Raw genomic sequence first — 15,528 nt, 5'->3', positions numbered from 1 at the left:
TTTTTTTTTTTTTGGGGGGGGGGGGTTGATACAATTAAATAATACCTGATGGAGGTCAAAGGTTGAAGGTCACTTGTATATTGAACTAAAAACTTCTGATCTGGAATTCTTTCATAGTGTTTTTTGTTAATAGTGTGTTATTTATCAGTTATCCAGAGTCATCCATACCAGAGTAACCAGAGAGGATAATATCTATTTAAATATATAACTTCCTACAGGACTGAATATATCTTTATGTAAAAGTCCGGAGCCTCTGAGGATTATCTAAGTACTTCTACCATGACACAAACCAAAGGCCTCCATCACAGTGTTCATGAAATGCTGAGATTAACCATCTTCTGGGGCAGGTCTACAGTGGAGTGCTGAAGATTTCCCTGTGAGGGAGCTGGTGGTGATGAACAGGAGTTTCTCCTTGATCCCTGCAACGAGCTTTAGTCTTCCTGATGTTTCTGAAATGAAGCCTCTCTCATGGGTCAACAGAACTTCTGGCACAGGACAGCTGTGATGAAATAAAAGGACCTCTGGACCCAGGAAACCAGCCTGGTCCTGATGGTCTTCCTCACTAGTTTCCCCCCAGGGTGAATGTAGCTGTCTATACATTTTTTTGAGGAATTCTACACATGTTATTGCTTTTGCGAAGAAGGTCATACGGTTATAAAATATCAGAAAATATATCCTCTGTGCATTTTTTTTCTTTTACATGTTCTATTTGTTATATACTTTGGAGTTAATTATTTATTTAGTATTTGGGCAGACATGTCCTCTGTTTGATTGTTATTGAGAAGGAGATCTTGCTAGATTTGTGGTTCTTTGTCTGTTTTAAAATACAATTGTTTAATTATTCTCTCGGCATGCATATACGAACCCCTCCAAAGCACCTCCAAAATTCAGTTTGACACACAAGCTTGTGGCCTCTAAGAGGACTTCTTTTAATTCTGCTGATGCTTCTAAGCTATTAAAAATGAATTATTCGTTTTTGTAGATGTATTCAATGTAGTACGCTGAACCAAGAGGGAAAAATGTGGTCCAATGTGAAAAGAGTTGGTCTGAGCTGCTTCCTGGTGGATTTCTCCATGAGAAAATGTGAAATATGTCACTTTATCTGCAATCGATACATAGATCGATAGATAGATAGTCTGAAGCCACAAGGATCAGGGTAAAAGAAAAAACTTTATTGTCCTCAGACTTCCAGACAATACAAAGCACTTGGTCAGTTATGTTGTAGTAAATCCACACTGTTCACCACAACAGAGCAAAAGCCTTGATCACCACTTTCCTCCTTGTAAAGACAAATTTGAAAACTACACATTAAAATGTTTCAGACCAGAAACAGTTCAGACATAGTTTTACTGATCTGTTATGAAGTAATGCTGTTTAGATTAGAAATCACATTTCTTTGAATGACTAAACTATGAGATTAAATCCCAGCGTTGCTTTAATCTTTGATATGACTGTGATTACAAAACTAATCAAGAAGTTGAAATATTAATGTGAAATTATTGTGTTCTATGATTATTGATTAATCCTTCATTAATTGATAGATTGTGTAATAATGGCAGTTATTAGTAATGCTGGCTCTCTTGCATTGAACTCTTCAGACTGCGACGACGGCCTTGCCGGTGTTTTCTCCCTGCAGCATCCCCATAAAAGCAGCCGGCATGTTTTCAAAGCCTTTTGTGACGTGCTCCCGACACTGCAGTTTGCCCTGTGGACGCACAATACACAGATCACAAATACAATACATCACAACAGAAACACAGGTAACTGATGTTTATATCTTTTTCTCTTTGATAAAGGACTAAATAGCTGACCTCTTTCACCCACGCCAACAGTCTCTTGAGGGTCTCATGGTTCTTGTGCTGCCACCTGCTGTATATGAAGCCCTCCATCTTCAGCTGTTTCAGGATCACAGTGAAATAGGAGTACGGCCCTAAAATACAGATCATTCAAGAGAAAAATGAAACAATGAAACTACAGTTCATATCTAAAATAACTGTCCGTGTGCCTCCACAGCTCTTATGGGTCTTCAGCAGGACAACATCTCCCTCTAGTAGAAAATGGGAAGAAACCAGGGCCATCCCATAATATCACTGTCTCCGCCTTTGCTGAGTGCTACTTAGATACAGTTAAAGCTATAATGAAGCCCTACAGTTTAGTAGGCCTAATTAAAGAGTTTAACACCAAAATCTATAAAAACCTGCTGTAGTCGGTGGATCAAAGGGACATGAACAAGTCACATTATCTCTGAGGATCTTTAGCTCAAAACCCCCGAAAGTTGATTCTGTTCATCTTGACAAAGTGTTTTCAGTGGGAGAAATGTTTCATCGCTCATCCAAGTGACTTCTTCAGTCTCAGCTGACCGCAGGTTTCTCCAACCTCGCACAATGACTGAAACCAGCCCACTGAATGAACAATGGGCTGTGAGGTCAGTTCCTTGGTCATTAATATGCAAATTGTCATGACCATTGAGCAACAACCACTGATCATAGCTCATTGATCAAAGCCCACTGATCAATGGCCATGAGTACCATTCACAGAGAGTTGGGGAATGTCTGCAATCACAGATGGTGACAGATGTATCCTTAGGCCCCCTCCTTGATTCAGAGATGGTCTTTCCCTTTTCACGTAAACGGCCTCCTTGACTCCGCGCTCAAACCAGCGTTCCTCCCTGTCCAGGATGTTACATCCTCATCATTGAAAGAGTGTCCACTGGCCTGTAGGTGCAAATAGACTGCAGCGTCCTGGCCTGATGAGGTGGCTCTTCTCTGTTGTGCCATCCGTTGTTTGGGTTCCCCGATGTATAAATCCTGGCAATCCTCCTGGCACTTGACAGCGTACACTATGTTACTCTGTTTGTGTCGGGGGACCTGATCCTGGGGGTGGACCAATTTTTGGCGCATCGTGTTTTGGGGTTTAAAAGCCACAGATACGCGATTTATAGAAAAATGCATCTCAACGGCTCCGATACTCCTGACACATAAGGCAGGGTTCCCTATGCCCGGGCTGGTCTGTGAGTCGTTTGGTACTGGGCCGCAAGAGTTGAGGCTTGGGTGTGAAATTTATGTTTTTCAAATCTTCTTTTTGGTACTGGTTTTATTTTGTTGTATTTATCTGCGACACCTTAAAGGCCGCTCTGTGAAAATATTATCTTTAAAGTAGGTTGCTTAACCTTAAACTGGTTGTGTAGCCAGATTTACACTTTTATAAAGATGAATTTCCAGGAAATATCTAGTATAGATGTATAAGTCAGTCTCAGTATTATTTTTATTATTTCCTATGAAATAGTCTGTATTGAGCTCATGTCTTTGACAAGGAAAAGTAAATTAGGGCAGTAACACACCTGTCTGGGGTTCACTGTCATTGTAGGTGGAGATACTTCCACACACAGCTATTCTTCCACAGTTCTTCATCTGCTGCAGGACAATGAATGAAGAAGGGCCTCCCACCTAAAAATCAAAGATCGAGAGAAGAGCTCAGCAGTGATTAAATATTACATGCAAGCTTGAAACTGCACCACCACTGCTCACGTTTTCAAAGAAGCAGTCGTATCCTTCAGGTGAAGCCTTCCTCAGAGCCTCCTCCAGGGAACCCACAGTTTTGTAGTTGAAGGCCTCATCAAATCCCAGCTCTTTGAGAAAAACCACTTTGGCATCAGAGCCTGTCGAGCCCACCACCTTACAGCCCTTGATCTTGGCGATCTGTCCCACCACGGAGCCCACCGCTCCAGCTGCAGCGTTCACCAGCAGGGTCTCACCCTCCTTTAGACCCAACACGTCTTCTATCCCATAAACAGCCGTCAGCCTGCAGAGAGACAGAAACAGTAAATCCTGCTGTTTTTCCTCAATTTTGAGCTTCATATAAACTCTAATTACGTTCATCAAAGGGTCATTAGTAAGTGCATAGATGGTGACTTCAGCTCACCAGCAAGCCAAAACATTTGACTTACCCACTTACTTTCTTAAAAGAAGACTTTTTTCTGCCCATGATTCACTCTATTGTCTATTAGCATCAGTTTACACCTTAGAAATGCCATTCATCGTCATGATAATCATCAACCATGTCAGTTTCTTCCAAATTAATCATCCTAACCAGCATTTGTTAAGAAGGTTTATTGGACTCTTTTATGCAATGCTGATCACATATGAGAGTAAAACTCAGTGACTTCTTGAAACCTCCTTAAGCTGCTGTAAACAAAGTCTTACATCACTGACATGAATCCAATATGTTCTGTCTCAATGTGCATTTAAGATTCAGCTGATAAAACTTCACATCGATCTACCTGCTGGAAGAGTCAGAACATCCTGCCATGATTTATCGTCCAATAGAAAGTGACTTTGATCCATACAAGTTACTTAAATCTGTCTTACCCGGGCATCCCGATGGCACCCAGAGCCAGAGACAGGGACACATCTTTAGGCCACTCAGGCAGGATGGGAGTGAGGCCGGTCCCATCACTGAGCGTGTGGGTTCTCCACCCACTGTTACTCACAACGTGGCTTCCCACAGGAAATCCTGGATTTTTACTCTGGATCACTCTAAAGGAAAACATTATTAGTAGTAGTCGTTGTCGTATTATACGAACAGGTAAACACTTACTTGGCCACTTGTTCTCCAATCATCACACCTCCTTCCTTCATGTGGATTTTGCTGAGCAGCCTGTCAACAGTGTTTTACAACAGATTCATATCAGCAGTGTTACTATGTAAAATATATTTTAAAATCCTCTATATTCTCTGCTCACCTCATGTACGGGTCAACACTGAGAAACACTGCTTCCAGAAGCACCTCTGCAAACAAAAGTAAACTCATTTAAAGTGCTCGATGCTAAAAGCTTGACATAAAAAAAGAGCATGAACTCCTTAAGCAAATAGAAATAATAAAGTGTGACTTACCGCTCGCCTTTCTTCACAGAGAAATGCTGGAAGCTGTGGAGCGAGAGTGGGTAGAAGTGAGCAGAGGCAGCTCTGCAGACGCTTAAGAGGAGAAAGGAGTGGGAGACGTGCTTTTAATGTTCAATCTTATTGGCCGAAGGTTTAGCACACCATCTGAGGTGTGACAGAGGGCACGCTGCCAATAAGGTTAAAGACCAAAATCCAGCTTTCTTTGTTGCTTTACAGATGTTTTTCCCCAAAATTTAAAAACAATATCACTTTAAACCTCTGAGTTCCTCACAGTCTCAGTGTGAGGAACTCAGAGGTTTAAAGTGTAAACCATCATTTCTACATATAGATGCAAACTAATAAGTTCACGTGAGACATTTGTAGATTGATCATAATACTTGTATCTTTTCTATCTTTATATACATTTTTTCCCTCATTGAAAATAAAAAGTTGTTTTTACTCTGCATCACTCTGCAGGAAAACAACATAAAATAAGCATTCGTCAACCGAGTGTTGTGATTTCAGGCTGTGTGTTCACGTCAGTACTTCACTAGTACTGCAGGCTAAACTCACATAATGTATACATGTTTCTGCGTCTTGGTCATCAAATATTCCTCTCCCTTTTTGTCACAGAGAGACTCCACTCACACCTGCCAGGGAGACCGAACAGCCAGTGTGTGTTGTTAAGTTTGTGCACAGACAAGGAGACAGACGTGTTTGAGATAATGTTGGATATTTAACCATAATGCTCTTTCAGCAATTTCTTTTTCACTGAGTCTACTGACACAACGATATCTGGCCAAAAACAACTGCCTGTTGTCATAAATATGGATTAAAATAACACTTAAAGGTCAAAATCTGAGGAGCGATGTAAACCCCTCTACAGTTCAGCTGTAAACAAACTCAGGTTCCTTTTACTTTAATAGTCATTTGCAAGGTTTAGGACCACACCCCTTTCTCACACCCACCAGGTCGGGGTGTGTCGGAAATATTTTTAATAACACGGTTACTTCATTGTCCTGCGGGGCTCCTCCCTAAGTGCAAACTGAGCAAGCAACGGGTGCCTAACCTGCAGATTTGCATGTCACGTCTGTGCCATTGTGCAGCTGCTTGGCCCATAGTCGCTCAAAGGAGGCGTGTGCATCAAACACATCTTATGTCACATCCCTGTGGTTTTTCTGCTTTGTCAGTGGTCAGTGGCCGCATCAGTAAGGTGCTTGAACTCAACGTGAACACCAGGCATCCTCTGATGTTTCAGTGTGACGACAGCTACACCCTGGTGGGAGCTCCACTTTCCCCACCTGCCAACATGAGGAAAATAAACTCTTGTGCAGCAGCTTGTCTACATTCTCAAAAATCCCTTTTACAACAGGAAGACAAACACACCCTCAAAACTCTTTGCATCATTATTGAGTTCCTTAATCAGTTTCACAACACTTGCCGTGACAAGAAGTCACCCACTCAGCTGCTCTTAATCTGCAGTCTGAGTTTGGTGAAATGTGCTGGTTTTTGAGTTGTATCAGGAGTGACCTGCATCTTAGAGCCGAGAAGCATTACCACATACGGTACAGATAAGGATATGTTTTAATGCTATATCTCTGAAACATATCAGTGATGCAAACCAGAGCTGCAAGTAACTTGTACTGTAAGTCACTGAATAGTTAAATGATGTCAAAAGGATTGATTGTTCTCCATCTTCTGATTCTGGTTTCAAGTAGCAATAATCTATATTAACTTGCTGTTCAAAATCCAAGTTACACAAGGACAAGAAAAATGAAGCACACAGGCCTTTTAAACCTCGGGGTAAAAGCAGACGACAAAATTTGGGGTATAAAAACCAGCACAGAGCAGTGGAAGAAAGATCTCGCTATACTTACTTACTAAGATTTTGGGTGAATTGATACCTGTGTGTTTCAGGTAGTCAACGTAAAAGGAAGTTCCACCAACTCTTATTTTTCTCTGTATCATGAACTGTGTGAATACTTTCTGTAGACTGGATCCAGGAACAACCTCACCATTAAACAAGAAAAACAACTTCCAATGACACAGCAGTTTCACATACCTGAGTAACAGCCTGAGGTGCATTTATCTCATTGTTTTGTTAACTAGGCAAAAATACTCCAAACGATATTATTTTAAGACATTTTGTTAAAATATTTGTTATATGTTAAAACATCTGGTATTTAAAAAATCAGCTATGCAAGACTTTAGTAGTTTTATTCAGGGTTTAAGAACCTGATTCTTTACTCTTTATTCTGACTCCCACCAGTTTTATGCGAGTCATTCTAAAAATAGTTTACTGCTATACATAAAATAAAGAAAAGGGTTAAAAGGGTTAAAAATCAATAGAAAGGTCACATTTGAAAGAAAAACATGAAGACAATTATATCAGCCTGAAATCAGGTTCCTGTTGATCACATTTATTTTATAATAAGATGAGATGTTGCATTTATCAGACTAACACAGAGGACTTCAGAGCTGCTCTTTAAATTATTACCAAATGGACAAATACGTGTTTATCTGTCTGTCTGGTGCATGTTGGACTCGTTCTTATCTGTACACAAGTACAGATACTTATGCAGAAGTCAAAACACGGATTGGGCTCCACACTGAGTCCCTGTGTGCAGTCTGAAACTCAAATGACCGTTCAGATGTTTTACATATGAGATATTAAAATCTTAGGCTGGATCCAGGCAAAGTTTCCCTGAACAGAGGTTGTGTTTGTGCTCTTTCCTGCCTCCCTGCACACACTGTTGCTGTCCTGATGTGTTTGTGCTGACTTTGTTTGTGTGTGTGAGGTTAAATGGCCCAAAGCTGCTGCAGACCTTGTTCTCAAGACTCATGTTTTCCTATTTCACTGCATTTCTGTTGAGTATCTTCATCACTGTATAGCTGCACGTCTGATTGTGTAAGACACACTTAGAGTAGAGACTATCTGTGTGTTACACAAAGCATTTCTCAAATCTTAATTTGATATTTATTGTGTGTGTGCAGGTGTGTCTGTGTGTGTCCTCTTCTTCACTTGTGTTCAAACAAAGGCTCACTGACACAAAACAAAAGCCGGTTTTAACCACTGGTTTCATTGGCATTGTACCAGTACCTAATCAAAAACCGGTTCATGCATTTGAAAAAAGACATAAATGCTGGTGTTCGAAAGCACAGTAACAACAACCTGTTGGTGTAAAGTGGGAATAAGTGAGTTCGGTGGCTGTAGGAGGGTTTAACACAAGAAATTCTCACTTGCAGTTCTCAGATGTTGCCCAACTTCCTATGCAAATTGCCCAAACCTTTGCTGCAAAATGCTACGTGGCATCCGGTTGTTTGCTGGTTTTCACACTGCTCCATGGTGCGCTGGTGAAAAAGACTGAAAGATAAATTTAATGAGTAAGAGTAAGGCTGATCAGCTGGATTGTCATGAAGTTCTGTGCAGATGTTTTCCACAGTAACTGCTCTGGAAATGTTTTCATTGGTGGTGGCCGTTATTCAGCCAATCCCAGCTGCTGTGCTCCCTCGACAGGTCACCAATCTATAACAGGGCTGTGGAAATCATGTATGCAGTATAATCATCAGTCTCAGCTCCAGTCCATTTAGGGTTGATTCGCATGCTAACATGCATGTATACAAATGCACATGCAAAATGAGGTGCTATGTTTAAAGAAATTATTGTAAAAATTCAGTCAAAGCATTTGACATGAGATGAAAAGAGATTGTGACGCTTGAAGTTTGTGTACAATCGTTTTGGTTGCAGTTTTTAAACAGAACTTAAATGTGTTTTTCAGCTCTGAGGACTTTTTGTGAAATGAAGCTGTACTTGTACAACGCGTCAAAGCTGCTGCTGTGATGGCCCATTGCACATGTGTAAACTACTCTCCCATTTTTATTGATGCATAAAATACCATCAAGTCTCTTGATTTGATGTAATCCATTTATTGTATGTACTTTGTTGAACACAAAACATACAAAGCAGTTTGGGATCAAAGTCAAACTTTCAGAAAAACAAAGTTAAAAGTTATCAGCATCATATTTTGTTAAGACAGGAAAGCTATGTCAATATTAAAGGATATGTAGATATATTATTGCCTGTGAAAGATAGACTTCATGCTCATGAATCATGTACAGATCGTAATGTGAGGCATTTTTGTTTTTTGCAACATGGCCGTGTGTTGACTGGACTTCTTATCTCAGCTCGTGTACTTTTTTAAGTAGTGTAGCTTCATCAGCTCCGGAGAACTCGTGGAGCTGAAAGACAAGGATAGAGGGTTAAAAATGTCATAAAAAGCCCCAAAACAAAACATAATTTTCCATTTATCTTAGATAAAATGTAAAATAGGAGACAATAAGCTTCACACAACCTAAACCCTTATTTATGAGAGATATTTAACTCAATTTGTTTAATCCTGAGACCACTGAGTGAAGGTCTGGCTTCGATCACAGGCGCCTCCTCAAGCTGGTGTTTAATGTCGCGAGCTCGCCTCTATTTGTCAGAAAGGTTCATTGCTTTGTTGTCGTTAGAAAATATTAAGTGACTCATGTATGACGTGCCTTTAGAGCATTACTGTGCAAGATTAGGAAGGAATCCTTCAAGCAACATAAGATTTGAGGCCTTTCTCCGGCAGGTGAATGCCAAACACTATATTAAAGATCACTTCTATGTGTCACTTGAAAACAATTTTGAGCACGAGGCTCAATGTGTCCAAAAATCTATTACACGCCAAACATCTGCACCAAGCTGACAGGTACACGTAGCATTTTGACTTACCTTTTGGCCATTCTTGTAAAACTGGAACGTGGGCATGGATCTGATTCCACAGGATGAGGACACATCCTGAAAGAGAAGCAAATACATCAGATGAGCTCACTGGGTCATCAAGATCTCTCTTGACTACAGATGGTTATGACCAACTGTAGCTGTAGATGTGGCGAGAGGCCAATTAAGAAGAAGCCATTAAGCATAGCGTGACTAAGACGGGCTTCTTCAGCTACCCAAGATCATACTCTCCAACACTTCAGTGTTGCCTCTTTCCCACAGCACAGAAATGAATCTTTATGCAATTTATTTGATTCTTCCTGCACTCTCATTTGTCGTGTGATGTTCCATAAAATGGTGCAAAAACCACAAACATGTTTGACAGCAACTGTACAGAGACGTGTCGAGGATCTCTGCGCTAGCACAGGCCTGGCAGCAGCTGAAGTAATCCAACTGCTTCTGCAGGCTCATCAGGAAGTAAGTCAAACTCAGACTTACACGGGCAGCATCCACGTCCACCTTCAGGAAAATCACGTTGGCATTTTCAGGCGCCGCAGCCATTTTCTGCAGGAGAGAAGATCAGTGAGTCAACATGCAAACTTGTGCAGTTCATCTGCTGCCACGTCACACTTATGAAGGATCAAAAGGGGAAACATCTAAAATAAAAGTCTGAATTTGTTCTCTTGTGCCATAAAAGTTGTGGGTTGTTTTTCATCTTAATAGTAATTTCTTAATGTGTCAAATCTAACTTATAGTTGAAAAAAAATTCACAACGTAACTTATTGAAGAAATGCCATCTTTAGCATTGCTGAGGTTATTGGCGCAAAGGGGTCAAAATGATGCTAAGAGTGGGGACAGTCGACTCTGGGACTAGAGCATCAGTACCATAGTGTCTCCTCTGGCTCATGAGCCATCCCAATATACAGGTTATTGTAATGTGTGAGGGACAGAAATAAAGAGATTCTCATCAATTGTGGAAGCACAGATCGACATGCAGATGCAAGAGTTCGGAGTCGTTTTAGTTTTGACAGCATGTACCTCATACACTGGGGCAATCCTTTGGCAGGGGCCACACCAAGTGGCTGTGAAGTCCACCACCACCAGCTTGTTTCCAGCTTCCTTCAGGATGTTATTGAACTCTACCTGGAGAGAAATCAAAAACCAACAACATAGTTTGAAATAGATTTGAATCTTATAATTAACCTGACAACAAAAAATAGAGGTCAGTGTTTCACATTAAAATACAGATTGTTACAGCGTTGTTGTCCACTTTTCACTGATCGCTGCCTGCGGCTGTATTTACGCACAGAGGATTTCAGCCCAACGCTTCCTCCAGAAAGATTTCGCTTTCAGTTTGCCTAACTTGAGCTTTAGTATGACACGTCTACACTGCTCGTTAAGATTTACACCAAACCTAACGGGATATACCAGAGGTTCCCCATGCTCAAAAAAGCCTTTAGAGACTGCATGTAAGTGTTTGCTTAAAATTTACGCAGATCAGTACGAGCTCATTTTACCCCCAAAAGTAGTTTTCTGCGTCTTCATGGTGCATTTTTTTTCTCTTCGTCACAGAAATTGATGTTGATGCTGATCTTCTTGAGGTTTCTCCACTGTTCCTCAAGTCTAAATGTTTCCACGCTCAGTTTCCCCTTTCACAAAATGAAAATTTCAGATGTGGTGGTCGTTTGAGGCTATGAACTCATTTGAAATGACGTTTATTTCCACACAAATGCAATACAATCAACCCATAACTACAATTAGCTTTGGAAAGCTTGTTTAAGGTGCGTTTCTCTAAAAATCTACGTACATACCCAAAACTGTTTTTACGCTTGTGGCACAGCTGCTCCGCTATAAAACCATAGTGCGAAAAACATCCATTAATGTGTTACAAACGGACAGAGGCACAAAAAGAAGAGCAAACAAGACACACTTACCAGATTCTTCACTTGACGAACCATGATTACTGTTGACGAATGTTTCCAAGACACAACAACAAACCTCCAAGTTTGGAAATGACCTGCGATCAGCACACGCCCCACGCTTTTAAACACTCTGCGTAAAGTTAGCCATCAGCAGTCGAAGCGGAAGTCTCTGCATTTGGTTTACACAATAAAATTTTTTAATGAGCTGAACCGTAAATACATTGATTTTTTTTTTATACCGCCTTTCTACTCAGCCGAGAACTCCAAGCGCTTTCTGCAGGTCATTCAGCCAGTTTCACACACACACACACACACACACTCATACACTCTTATGAGACCAGGACTCATAGAAACGAGGTGTAGGAACACAGACTCTCCTGGAGTCATCCACTGACAGAGACCGTCAGCAGCCTGTGTAACCCTCACCACAGCTTTCTGATAAAAGGCTGAAACTCGTAGAAAATGTTAACAGTGTTTGCGCTCTTATATCTGGAGCACTTCAACCCCCTCGACCAGGCAGGTCCTTAAAAGCAGCAGATATAATTATTTTATTCACATCAGATTCATGTCTAAAATAACTGTGCACCTCCGCAGCGCGTAGAGATCTCCAGCAGTGCAACATCTCCCTCTAGTGGAAAATATGTTAATACACAAGAAGCTGTTGTTCACGGTACTGGTGAGACACTCACACATTTAAATCATTGAATTTCGGGGTTCCAATCACTTTCATGGCCACAGGGGTATAAAATCGAGCACATAGGCTTGCAGACTGCTTCTACAAACATTTGTGAAGGAATGAGTCGCTCTCAGGAGCTCAGTGATAGGATGTCACCTGTGCAACAAGTTCAGCAGTGAAATTTCCTCTGTTGCTGTAGAAATAGCCTACAGGTTGTGTAGAAGTTCATGGAAAAACAGCTCCATCGAGCTGATGACTTTAGGGGCTCAATCACTAGTTTCAGGTTCCACTCAAGGGTTCAACATCCCCACCTGGGATTTGACAGACGGGGACTTGCATAATCATTTGCAACTGCCAGCAGCATTAGCTTTATTTTATTTGTGATCAGTTGCTGATTCTGAGGTTTCATCCCTTTTGTGGGTTTAAACAGCCACATTCTACAGATGGTAAACCAACCATCATGGCTGCTTGCTCACCAATGGCAAGTATAAATCTAGCGTAAAGACAAAGTTTGGCAAGTGTTACTAAAGAAGGTCATCAGGTGAAATTCATAACTCCAAGAAGCATGTCCTGTTACTGAACAGCCATACTGAAAAAAATCTGAGCGCTTATCTGAATTAACTTTACGTTCAATCATCAACAACTGTGAGACCAGAATATGAAGATGCATGATGGGATGGCAGCCTCTTCCTTTGTTTTTGTTAGTCCACTGGGTTTTTTGGCTGATTACATAAAGCAGAGGAGAACTGCTCAAAATCAGAGCGTTCACCCACAAGTTTTCCAGCATTTTCCAGCTAGTTTTTCTGAACTCTGATTTATGCTTCTCTGGTGAATCTATGTAGAGCCTTAACATGTACCCTATGCGAGTGGCCACTGCTGTCCACATCCATCTCTCTCACCTAACAGCACTGCCATCCTTGCTCACAGCTTGGTTACATCCTTCTTCACAAGTCCATACAGGAACTTCAGTTGGTCCAGAGCTCTGCTGCTCCCATCATCACCAGAACTTCTTCAATTTGTTAATCACACCTGTCTTTTAGCAGCTTCGTTGTTTTCCAGTTAATTCAAGCTCCATAGTACCTTTCTGTACTGCTGTATGTCATTCATACTCCCAGGTCTTCTTCTTCTCACAGTCTCACCGACCCTTCCCCATTTTGGCTGCCATGAGGTCTAACGCCTTCAGCTGCTCTACTCTTCGCTTCTGGATTCTCCCCCACAAGTGAAATATTGTTGATTTCTTTTTGACTCGATAGGTCTTTTTTTTTTTTTTTTTAATTCTTATTGTTTTTTTAGGCTCCCTGAAAAGTACAGGAAAACCCCATCCAGGCTATGGCTACCAGATCCAAACTGCATAGAAACTTTGTTTTTCCTGATATTTGCTGAACTGTTTGAGATGTTGAGCCAAGGAAAGTCTTACTCTGTTTATTCTTGCTCACTGCGGCTTTATTGACATCTGTAGAATGAGGATGAGAAGGAAACTGGTAGTGAAAAATGTGCACACTCAAAGACTCTCTGTGTTATCAGCGTGAAGGCACTTCAGGTTTCAGCACATGAAAGGTGATCTCACTTCACTCGAGTATTTGGCAGGGCCTGATTTGGCTAATGATCAGCTCGAGGCTTTATAACAGTAATAGCAAAGTCATCATAATTTAAATCAGCATGACAGAGTTCCTCTTTCATACCTCTACGCCGTTTTGTTTTTTACTGTAAAATGAAGCAAATGCTTTCTAATTAACAGCAGATGAAAACCATGCCATGTTTCAGTACACAACAGACTCACATGACAACAAATAAAAGGCGTTTGTGTGTGTTGGTGTGTTGTTGACTTGACTTCCAATCATCAAATCTATTTCCTTCATGTAGATTTGACTGAACGGCCTGTTGAGACCAGCAGTATGTTATAGATGATTGTTAATATGTTTCAATGTAGTTTTATCAAGAGTGTTAATTATTATGAAATAATTCAGTATAAGTTTTCTCTTCTCAACTCATGTATGGGTCGACACTGAATACTGCTTCCAGCAGCACGTCTGCAAAAATAAAAACATTTGAAGTGCTCTGGGTTTCGTTTTCGACAAAAACTGAAGACAGTGCATTCCTATTAAAGCCTTAAGTAAAGAGAAAATACACACTCATCTTACCTCCATCTTTGGGCTCAGGGAGCTCCTCCACCTTCAGCCCAAAGTTGCTTTTCTTTGGGAAGCTGTCAAAGTGCTGAGTCATGACCCACGACTTTCCTTGAGTCATGATGATTCTTTTTTATGGCAGCTGTAAATAAATGTTGCCGTTCACTGTTATCAACCTCATAGTAACAGATATGAAAGTGGTGAGTCATCCAATGCTGTGCAAAAAAACTGAAGCTAAATATTTATTAAATGTTTATTTGTGGTGTTCATGAATAAATGATCCTGATTTCACCTGTTAAATTATAGCTATATACTTTTACTCTGATTCTACAGGTTCCCTTTAGGTTGCAGGTTCAATATAAGAACAGTAATTCAAAAGTAAAGCTGATATAACTAAAATGTTCACAAATCAAGAGATCCATATCAAAATTGCCACAGATGTGTGTTTGATAAAGCTTAATTAAGATTTACATGTAAATTCACTCTAATTATTTTCTAAAGGATTGGCGTCTTGTTTTACTTGGTATAGTTTTACATTTTATTTGTAAATTTTTATGTTCTTTATAAATTTTTAATCACCATTTTGTCATTATTATCTAATAATGTCACAGTTGGTGTCACTCACGGGGATCATTTTGTGTGGTAGAAATGTCATATGGCACGCAGCGCTCCCTTTGAGCCAGATAAGGCAAAGAAAGCCTGGCTGTGCTGCACTTCCTTAGTAATACACTTATCTGGGCTATGTGTGAATTCATGTGTTATATCAAACAGTACATTTGATTAGCAGCACATGGCTGCTGTCTTTTATTATAGTTGTTGTTAATTAAATAATGAAATGGTTTGATATGTGTTGTTGCTTATTCAAGTCTGTATGTAAGTAATGACCTTACAATCTAATGATTTTTTATTATGTGCTAATGCATGAAACCTGAACGAGGGTGTATTTTCTTTTTATGATGACAGCATAAAAAAATGGATTTACTACTCCTGGAAGTCATGCAAAGCTTCATTAGGACACCATCATCTCTTTGCAGGCATTACGAGATGCAAAATAAGGCCACGCTAACATGGGTTTCACATATTCAACATGGGTAACAAAACAAATTTACATTTAGAAAACTTTTATCTACAGATATTAAAACTTTACATGAAATATCTTGAGGTTTGATTACAAGCT

General features: G+C 40.3%; 2 protein-coding genes across 3 annotated transcripts; both read right to left on the bottom strand.

Moving 5' to 3' along the window:
- Nucleotides 1–1,151: 1,151 nt before the first annotated feature.
- On the bottom strand, nt 1,152–14,472 carry LOC146580079 (prostaglandin reductase 1-like). 2 transcript variants are annotated; one of them, XM_085266654.1, is made up of 8 exons: nt 14,367–14,472; nt 4,742–4,787; nt 4,597–4,656; nt 4,368–4,535; nt 3,528–3,801; nt 3,341–3,446; nt 1,812–1,930; nt 1,152–1,705 (listed from the first exon to the last, which is right to left on the bottom strand). In XM_085266654.1, the coding sequence occupies exons 1-8, from the start codon at nt 14,470–14,472 to the stop codon at nt 1,595–1,597; spliced, it is 990 nt and encodes a 329-aa protein (XP_085122780.1). In that variant the 3' UTR covers nt 1,152–1,594. The 2 variants fall into 2 exon arrangements, with proteins under 2 accessions (XP_085122780.1, XP_085122785.1); XM_085266659.1 differs by lacking the exon at nt 14,367–14,472 and adding an exon at nt 4,893–4,979.
- On the bottom strand, nt 8,792–11,699 carry LOC146580080 (thioredoxin-like). The gene is made up of 5 exons (XM_085266668.1): nt 11,562–11,699; nt 10,666–10,770; nt 10,126–10,191; nt 9,640–9,705; nt 8,792–9,119 (listed from the first exon to the last, which is right to left on the bottom strand). Exons 1-5 carry the CDS (start codon nt 11,583–11,585, stop codon nt 9,057–9,059), a joined length of 324 nt encoding a protein of 107 aa, XP_085122794.1. The 5' UTR covers nt 11,586–11,699; the 3' UTR covers nt 8,792–9,056.
- Nucleotides 14,473–15,528: the final 1,056 nt, after the last annotated feature.

This window comes from Mchenga conophoros, linkage group LG3, assembly GCF_057382185.1.
Source record: "Mchenga conophoros isolate Kocher_MC1m ecotype Shallow Benthic linkage group LG3, M_conophoros_male_GT1.1, whole genome shotgun sequence".
NCBI classification, from domain to species: Eukaryota; Metazoa; Chordata; class Actinopteri; order Cichliformes; family Cichlidae; genus Mchenga; species Mchenga conophoros.
Note: the sequence above shows the minus strand (reverse complement) of the source record. Positions and strands in the feature narration are given on the sequence as shown.

Excerpts from the sequence above, each read along its gene's own strand:
- LOC146580079 (XM_085266654.1), bottom strand. The coding sequence starts at position 14,472 with ATGACTCAAGGAAAGTCGTGGGTCATGACTCAGCACTTTGACAGCTTC. Across the intron at positions 4,657-4,741 it reads AGTGTTGACCCGTACATGAG|GCTGCTCAGCAAAATCCACA; the intron begins GTGAGCAGAGAA and ends CACTGTTGACAG. Across the intron at positions 1,931-3,340 it reads TGACAGTGAACCCCAGACAG|GGCCGTACTCCTATTTCACT; the intron begins GTGTGTTACTGC and ends TCTGTATTTTAG.
- LOC146580080 (XM_085266668.1), bottom strand. The coding sequence starts at position 11,585 with ATGGTTCGTCAAGTGAAGAATCTG. Across the intron at positions 10,192-10,665 it reads GGATTGCCCCAGTGTATGAG|AAAATGGCTGCGGCGCCTGA; the intron begins GTACATGCTGTC and ends TCTCTCCTGCAG. Across the intron at positions 9,706-10,125 it reads TGGACGTGGATGCTGCCCGT|GATGTGTCCTCATCCTGTGG; the intron begins GTAAGTCTGAGT and ends CTTCTCTTTCAG.